This window comes from Poromitra crassiceps, assembly GCF_964638095.1.
Source record: "Poromitra crassiceps genome assembly, contig: HAP1_SCAFFOLD_483, whole genome shotgun sequence".
NCBI lineage: Eukaryota > Metazoa > Chordata > Actinopteri > Beryciformes > Melamphaidae > Poromitra > Poromitra crassiceps.
Window position 1 is genome coordinate 36,173 of NW_028151925.1, and position 9,426 is coordinate 45,598.

Sequence of the window (9,426 nt, forward strand, 5' to 3'; positions counted from 1 at the left end):
ATACACTGCAATACCATTTAAGACTAAATAAGACATAAGATGGATTATAAAGCAATAGCATTTCAAATGCTAGGTTGGAAAAGAGCTATTGAACACTGCAAAAGCCTTTTAAACAAACATGCTGGGATACGTAAGTGTAATGCACAAACTAATTTAGTTAACTCACTTAACATTGTGTGTGAAAATACAAAGATTACAATGCATGCGGTTTACCATTTTTGAAAGGAGCAACATCCGGTTCACGACGTACATCCTGGGTTTTGAGATTCTTCTCTATGCTCCTTGATGACGTCCTCCACAGGGGCTCCATTTTGGAAGCATCTGGCTTTCCAGCGACTTTCCTGACTGACCCAGGTTTGGGTGTGCAGACCCTTGAGGCTGGCGTTTGAGGCACGCTGACAGAAGCCTTCTGTAGAGTCTCCACCTAAATGTTTTCCTCCAGGCAGTGCTGGATGTTGTCATTGTTGCATAGTTGCATTGTTCCATCTTCCAAATGGTCTAGAAACAAGCAAGAACAAAAGATTTATTTTAGATCAAAGACAGTCATTTTAATACAACTGAACTCCACAACAAAAACAGACGGGTAGCCTAGATATCTTGGCAAATAAAATAATTCTGATTCTGATGATATTTTTTAGTCTTACAAGTCTAACCACTGACTGAAAACAACCCCCCCCCCCACCAATCACAAATAGACTCACCTGTGGACACTTCAGATATCCTCTTTTCTCCCACCTCAGCAGCAGTGGTGTCGCTCACTTGATCTTGCAGAACCTAGGTGTCAGCACATTGTGATTAGCACACACTAATGATGCACATGTATACACAATCTGATTGATCAGGGTTGTAGGGCATATCCAAGGTGCAGAGCAGTACACAATGCTTTATAGATCGATTGATAATAACAAATGAATTACTTTGAATGTCTCAGTTTTGCCGGCTACTGAAGGCGTCTTCTTTGGTGTGGGTGCTGGAGGGCCCTCAAACCTGAAATGGCAATGAATAACAAAATGTTAATGGTCTCATTCACATTTAGTGTTCAAATGTGTTCTGTATCTGGATACGCTATCGGGATAATGATATCGCATATTATCCGATCACTTGCTTTGCATTTACACCTGGTATTTAGATGTGTTCTTCATGTCTGGATGCGGTCCACATTGTGATCTTATCTGATTGTGTGCGCACTGTGCAAAGCAGGCAAATAGCTGGAGAGGTGGAATTATGGACAAAACCAAACATGGCAGGTGTAAAATTGCCCTCAAGATTTTGATACTTTTATTTTCATGAAATGCTTTTAATGTCCACCTCTGACACACATTTCTTTCGACAGTGGGGGACAAAAGTTGCCCCCACATTTTTTTTTAATGTCCTCCACTGCATTTAAGGCAGAGACAACGATTTCATGGGAGGCAACAGAAATCATGCTTGCAGCTACTGTGAATGCTACTTCAGTGTTTCCCACAGGATTTTGAGCTGTTGTGGTGGGTGGCAGGCAAATGTATGTTTCTCCATATTTTGCACGATGGAGAAGACAACAGAATAACGTTTCATTTAGACCAAAAAATAAATAAAATGTATAATTTTTATTTTTGACCAGAGTGAAATGTTATATGGTCTCTGATTCTAAATATAGCTGAATTGCTTGGTTTGACCAAGTAAAACATTTTTTTACAAGAATTTTACGAAATGTAGATGGGGAAAATGAATGGCGGATGAAATCCCTTGGTTCGTATACGCCTGAAGAGGGAGTGACTTTGGCTCTCTATTTAGATGGCATCATTGCATGTTCACTCCAGTCTTCTAAAAGAGAGAACGTTTCATATTTGGTGAAGGGCTGCTCAGATCTTTACAGTGAATGGTTGTTAAAAGTTAAAATACTTTAAAATGCTCAGTGCAATGCATGGAGTAGTTGCATCACCCGTGGGCCAGGCAGTCAAAGCGAGCATTAGGCAGACTTGCTTTGATGTGTAACGAACAGTGTCTGGCTGATAGCGATGTTTAACCTGGTTACACACTAGGGATGTTCATCAATTATCGAAAATCGATAATTGATCGTTAAGGAATTGATTCGATCATGTGGAATTTTGATCGATTATTATTATTATTTTTTACTAGGACTAGGTTTGGGTGGAATTCGTTCCTCCTCGCCCCACTCCATTGCACAGCCGACTAACGTGAGGTGGAGCTTCATATAGTCTCTATTTTTCTGGCTGGGCACGGGCCTTTGTGCCAACAAAACTGTTTTAAACATGGGGAATTCACACTGGCATGCGCCGGGACATAAACAAACGCACCCAGCGGTCTGCAGACCTGTGTTTCCATTACAGTTTTTCGCAAAATAATTGCGATATTTCTACAACTTCGACAATGTGCAATTGCGACTTGTAGGCGTTTCCATTGAAGTTGAGTTGAACGCAATTCCCCGTTGCAGCAGCTGCCACAGTGATCACGCACGGGGATCTGCCCCAAATCCCGTCCCCTGCATGCTCAAATCCAACCAATGGTCAATGCAAAACACCACATGAAGTTACAACGCATATAAACGAGCCTGATTATCAATTCAAAAGAAAATGAGTGTCAACATATTGCTGGCTGCAGTGAATGCAGTGAGCGCGAGAGGCAGAGGAAAAAAGGTAGCCTACAACTGCGCGCACACAGACAGGCAGCCTGTCACCATGGACCGTTTCTGTCATTAAACATGATCTATTTTCCCCAGCTCCGCTTTTGCACAACACTCGTCTTTCTGCTAGGTAGCGTTGCTTAAAAGTTTTCCACTTGCTGCGGAGGTTTTGCCACGGTTTATCGAACCTTTTCTCCCTCATTTCCTTTCATTTTCCGCTCCGTTTCCAAAGGAGAAGATGGGTCACATGACATGCAAATGCGAAAAATCTGTTTCCATTACACTTTTGCGATAAACTGCTATATCGACACGTCTGAAAAACCACCTCATGAGAGCGCAAAAACTTTTTGCGATATTTGGGAGGTTTTTCGAAATTTACGTGTTTCCATTACCCACTTTCTATTGCGATATTTAGATTTTGCGCATTTCTGAAAGTAATGGAAACACGACTAGTGAGGCTCAGGCCTGTTGATTTGACTCTTGTGCTGTCAGCTAAGCTGGAAGACGCCGATTGCCTTACATCATGTAACCTGACATGTAACATGTTTGTTTACCTGGCCACAGTGCTAGTGTCTGATATTCTTACTACACAGCAGCATCGCCATTATAGCTGGCCGAGAACACGCAACGTTATTACCAGACCAGAGTAAAATATATATATATATATATATATATATATTATTACTACGCTATCGATAATTGATCGTTCATTTTCCTGATTTTCGATTATGGAAATTGTTCAAAATTAACATCCCTATTACACACGCAGTCAAAGCAGTCTGACGACCGCTGTCGACGCGCCGAGGTGTATGAGAGCAGACACTCTTCTCGCTGTGATGTGATTTCCTGGTTGCAGACTTTCCGAGTAGACGCGGCCGCCTCCCCCACGTGCATCTCAATGAATGACGATGCATTTAATCAATCAAATGTCTTGAAAACGACATTCTACTCTGCCTCTGATTGGCCCTGATATCACTCAATCACTCCGCTGTCCTGTGTGTGTGTGAGAGAGAGAGAGAGAGAGAGAGAGAGAGAGAGAGAGAGAGAGGACCAATGTGGAGTTTTGCGAGGGGGAAATGATTTGGCACTCATTGGTGCATTTCGGCACTGCGCCATAAATGTGTCAAGTATGGGAAACACTGTACTTCAGTGACTCCTTCACTATAGATAGAGTCGGTCTGTGTGGGAACGCCCACAAATTGTTACTACGGCTGGTGCCCGAGTGGGGTAAAACCCCCCATCTATCTCAATGGGCTGACTCACCAAAGGATGGTGCTGCAGCTCTACACTACAGGATTGGGGAATCTAGAGCAGGTACATAGACGTCCGTTCAGCCAAGCTACCCCAGTAATATTGTGTATAAATGGGTTGTAACATTTCCAACTTCCAAAAGTACAGGCAGTTCAGGAACATATTACTATTGAGAAGGCAAAACTGATGTGAGTAAAGTAACTTTGTGGTGAAGAGAATTGATGTCAATGGTGAGAGGAACTGTGAAACTTCTGTTTGTACCCATTGAGCAAAACTAACCTGAAAGAACGATAAATGACAGTGATCACATCTCCATGCTTCAAACATTCAGACTGCTCCAAATCCTCTCCGTTGACACGGGTTGGATGCTCTGTGCTCAAATTCGTTAGAATGACCTGGGGGGGAAACAGAAATGAAAGAGTTATCTCAAATACACATATGCTGTGTTCATTTAGCTTGAAAAAGGAGAATACCGGTGTGATTTAGAGTTAAAGTCTATTTATTCATTTTGCAATGCATGCCCTATGCAAGTAGATTTACCACTTTTCATGTTTAAGATACATAGTGTTGTCAGAGCTAGCTTCAAAGTAACTTAATGTTTAAAATGCATTGTGTTGTCAGAGCTAGCACCAATGCAGCACTGATATGAAAAGTCTCAACTCTGTCAAAATGAAATAACAATAAAACAGAAATTTTGACAAAATAATAATAATACATTTAAATAAATTAATGTCTCACATTTGCTATGACAGATCTAGCTTGGGCATTTCTCAAGTCTGTGGAATTTGTTTTTCACACTGCAAAAATGAACGGCATGGCTTCTTCTGAATTGAGGAAAACCCTGTTGTGCTTAGAAAACTATAGCATATGATGGATGTTGCAGTTGAGTAAACGGGGTAGTTGGATTCAGAAATCAGGGAAAGGGTATACTTAAGCCCAAAAAAGTTTGAGAACCACTGAACTAGAACCAATAGCTTCAATCATTGACATCACGTGGAAGATTTATAATCTCAAATTAGAATCACAATACTTTTCTATCCAGGTTCAGTCTCCCCAGGCCTATAGCCGCTACATTTTTACATTAATTTACATTTACTTGAATTTTGTTATGGGTAGATTTATACATAATTGCAAATTCTACATTGATTTTTTTTTGGGGGGATTCTAGAAATGGTCTGGCTATAGTGTTGTAGTGAGTGAATTTTTACAGCAACTGTAATGCAGCTTTATATAAGGACATTTGGTGCCAGACTTTCATCAATAAATGTATGTTTTCTTTAAAAAATAAATAAATAAATCAGTAAATTGAATTTGTAAACCTGAACCCATGATTTCAAAGTGGTGTATTTTTATTGAGTGTAACTTCTTATCAATATACATTCTTTGACCCTGTTCACAGAATGGTAAATGGCCTGCATTTATATAGCGCTTTTATCCAAAGCGCTTTACAATCAGTAGGTTGTAAACCAGCTCAGTGGCCTTGTGGTCTGAGTGTCCGCCCTGAGACTGGGAGGTCGTGAGTTCGATCCCCGGCCGAGTCATACCAAAGACTATAAAAATGGGACCCATTTGCCTCCCTGCTTGGCACTCCGCATCAAAGGGTTGGAATTGGGGGGTTAAATCACCATGTGATTCCCGAGCGCCGCTCACCGCTCCTCCAGGGGATGGGTCAAATGCGGAGAACAAATTTCACACATTGTGTGACAATCAGTGGGACTTTACCTTTACAGGTACATTCACCCATTCACACACCGATGGTGGCAGGCTACCACAGCACGCAGGGTGCTGGCACACCATCAGGAGCAATGTGGGATTCAGTATCTTGCCCAAGGACACTTCGACATGCAGACTGGAGGAGGTGGGAATCGAACCACCTACCTCTTTTATCCAAAGCGATTAGTGGACGAGCCACGCTATACCTCCTGAGAAGTAGAGAGCTGTTTCCCTGTCAGAGCTACTCTGCTGTTCCTAACTGGGAGTGTGCTGGGTGCATTCTACTGCAGGTACTGGGTAGGCCACACTGACTAACTCATAAAACCCCACATCCCCCCAAAAATCACAACTATCCCTTTAACTGTGCCGAATGTGTGCAGGCGCATGATCTGATTTCACCAAGTAACAGTTGTTCCTGGACCAACATTTCTTCCTAGTATGGGCTGGGGAAACCCCGCCCCAAACTCATTTGATTGGTCGCCACAATTGCTCCTTAAAACGTGAGTCAAGGAAAAAATGTGGTTAAGATTAGGGTTAGGGTGTGGAAAAAGTGCAGCTGTCAGCGAGCTCGGTCCTATGGCTAAATGGATAATCTAATCTGAGAACTGGGGTTCGGCTCCCGGTCGAACCACACACATTTGTATAAAACATTAGGTTTAGGCAAGTACAACAATGTGGTTGGGGTTAGGGTTTGGGTCTGGTTGGATAAGAAAACCCTAATCTTAAACCACATCTTTTTTACTTGCCACATGTTTTCAGGAAGAAGCAATTGTGGCGACCAATGAAATTAGTTTGGGGGCGGGGTTTTCCCGGTCCATACTAGGAAGAAATGTTGGTCCAGGAACAACTGTTACTTGGTGAAATCAGTTGGTGCATGTGCAGACACAACCAGGAAGAACACAGCCGGTATTATCCTTTAAACATGTCTCCTGTGGCAGGTTCATGTCAGTGAGTGTTCAATATGTAGTTACCTCTTTATTTTCATTGAGTTCAATTCTGCAATGCTCCATGGAGACTTGAGGATTGTGAAGGCAAATATCACAATCAGGTGTCTATGAGATCAGAGAGAAGCAAGTTGTCAGTGCAACAAACAAACTTAGAAGAATTGTTCATCACATCTGATCAAAAGACAAGCTCATTTTCTACAACCAGAGAAACAGTACTGTAATTCTATGCCATGTGATTTATGTTGGTACTGTGTGTAAGAACAGGAACAAAATGTGTTTCAGATGTTTTTGTCAAAAGAGTAGTGACTTCTTCATTGACAGTGCACGTCGGCGTCTGCTCTAGCCCCATAACGTGACCCTACTAACCTACTGTACTCCGATATTCTCGTACAGCAGTCAGGGTCACACAGCGTTCGATTCGTCAATGAGTGGGAGACGCTGTTCAAAATGCTCTCGTACCCGTATCCGACGTCCGATTGCAGAACCGAAGACATGATAGTCCCCCTACTGAAGCCAGTAATTTGGGTGAGCCGGTGACATGCCGAGTTTTGCACCCCCGCCGAGAATTGCATCCCCACCTTCCGGGAGCATATTGTAATGATTTATACGGAAACTTAACTGTTTAAAAATGATATAATTGACTGGGTAGACGTGATCTCCAAGCCAGGGGGTCTGTCCTGGCTCATGGATACCGACTTTGATGTATTAGATCCGCGTGGAGGTGACTTCCATGCTTGGGGCTCTCTTCTGGCTCATGGAAGCCGACTTTGGTGCTTAAAATCCGGGTACAGAGGACCTCGAGACCTGGGGATCTCTCCTGGCTTTATGGAGGGGGGTGCACATCTCGGCAGTTTGTACCTGCCGAGATTTGCATCCCTGTTTTTAAGTTAAAACTAGTCTGGGCACCTTCCACCCCGCTTTTTGTCATGGGGGCGTAAACCCCGGACCCAGAATTAACACCGGATGGCAATGCGCCTAACAACGTCTTTGTTGCCGTTAGCTTGACAACGCTGCCATCCGGTCTAGGGCGGGCTCTAGGCGGGAACCAGTAGGGTGACAAAATCAATTGTGGGCGGGAGCCAGGCTCTTTCTCGCCGAGAAGAGCCTGGTGACGCGAGGTTAAGTTAAAACCATTGACAGTACAGTCCCAAAATATGGTGGGGGTGCAATTCTCGGCGGGGGTGCAAAACTCGCCATGACACCGGAACAACTGGCGACCGTCAGCCAAATGCGTCTGTGGTTTCCACAGCTACGCCAGCTGTTGAAAGGACGCAACAGAATACGTAGCTGTCCTTGTGAATGCCTCCGTTTCGTTCCCCAAATAACATATCAAAACATACCTGTCTGAATGAGTTGTCTCATGAGACCTGAGGAACCGTGTCACGCAGGCTAAACACTCACCTCTCCACCAGCATCCACCCACCCGCACGCTCTCAGCGGACTCACGTTCTATCTCTCTACACACATACCTCCAAAATAGCTTCCCTCCCCTCAACCAATCCCCGAAGAGAATACCACCCCCACCTGTCTCTCTGGTGCGTTCATGTGCCGTAGGAAACTAGCAATCTAGCACACAACATAAACCCCGTAATACAACACAATCCCACATTTACCCCAAAACCCACATCGCTACAATATATAAAATAATAATTAATTACTGGGTCCCTGATGCTGTGACATCCTGTATGGTAAGCCAACTTCTGGATATGTAGTCTGGTTATTCTGAAAATATTTACTAAATCCAGTAGCCTAAATCATGTAGTATCATACATTTACTGTGTTGGTGGCGGTAATGCACCAATTCGTTGTTTGCCAACCGCCAATAATAAAACTTAAGAAGAAGAAGAGGGGAAGTGACGTTTCAATCAAATCATATTCAAATGACCAATCCGGCAGGGACTATCCTAACGGTCTTCAAATCACCACCCTCTTTGAAGGATTGTTCCGCTAAATCCGTAAACAAAATAGTCCCTCCTTGACATGCGTTATGTGAATCGGAGGAGGGCCACACATATCTCCAAAAACAGTTGAATACAAAACCATGCCTATTGTACCTCAAAGCGTACAATAATTTGGTTTGGTAACAGTTTGATTTCCGCATGTGTTTTGGCGGAGGGATCTAACCGTATGCTTGCTAAATATAGGCGGCAGCTCCGCTCCAAGTAGTCATTGCTGATCTAGACGAGAAGCAGGGCAGTTCGGTGTTAGCGACTACAGTAGCCTACATTTTGTTTCTGCTGATCGGAATATCGCAGTTTGTGTTTGTGGATTCCAGAAATCGGCGTGACTGAACGGTTTTGCAGGTAAGGTCATGTTATATGCTAGCTAGCTCATCTATGAGCGATATTTCCCCCTGGTGTTGATGAGAGTTCGCACCTGCCGTGGGTTGCACCGTCCAGCTGTGCATCCATTGAAACCTATGGTTGAAACGTAACCTAGTTTGAGCGTGAAGTCTCACTAAGTCCGAGTTTACGCAATACTAAAATATTCGGGTTGCACCAAGTGAAATAGTTACAAGTAGGCATAAGTTAGAACTTAAATTGTACACCTACGTGTAAAGTCCTCCATAATGTAGGTAGTAATTAGCACAGCTGTTCTGATCAGTTATTACACCCTTTGATATTTATGACTCAGGCTTTTGTTTTCCACAAACTGCCTCGCTGCATACATTTTAAAATAAAATAACGGCAACAATTTAGCGAGGCAGGATGGTCGTAAATTAGCCTACAACGAGAAAGGAGTGGAGTGCCAATATGTGTTGATGTTGAATCATTTGAAGAAGTGGAAGGTGTATTTGAGGCGAAAATAATGAGTCTGTTTAGAGTTGGTGTAAGAGGAGAGTACTTCAGTGTGTTTGTGTTTTGAAGGAGAAATCCCTGATCGAGTGTTTTT

General features: G+C 43.1%; 1 protein-coding gene across 1 annotated transcript; it reads right to left on the minus strand.

Annotated features, from left to right (window-relative positions):
* Positions 1–362: 362 nt before the first annotated feature.
* On the minus strand, positions 363–7,960 carry LOC310771261 (uncharacterized protein). The gene is made up of 6 exons (XM_083663908.1): positions 7,936–7,960; positions 6,559–6,639; positions 4,154–4,269; positions 918–987; positions 702–774; positions 363–498 (listed from the first exon to the last, which is right to left on the minus strand). The coding sequence occupies exons 2-6, from the start codon at positions 6,595–6,597 to the stop codon at positions 425–427; spliced, it is 372 nt and encodes a 123-aa protein (XP_083520034.1). The 5' UTR covers positions 6,598–6,639; positions 7,936–7,960; the 3' UTR covers positions 363–424.
* Between the last annotated feature and the right edge of the window lie 1,466 nt (positions 7,961–9,426).

Bases quoted from the DNA above. Each gene is read 5' to 3' on its own strand.
- LOC310771261 (XM_083663908.1), bottom strand. From the start codon at position 6,597: ATGGAGCATTGCAGAATTGAACTCAATGAAAATAAAGAG. The intron at 4,270-6,558 runs GTAACTACATAT...TTTCCCCCCCAG, and splicing joins AACTCAATGAAAATAAAGAG to GTCATTCTAACGAATTTGAG. The intron at 988-4,153 runs GTTAGTTTTGCT...TTGCCATTTCAG, and splicing joins GTCATTTATCGTTCTTTCAG to GTTTGAGGGCCCTCCAGCAC.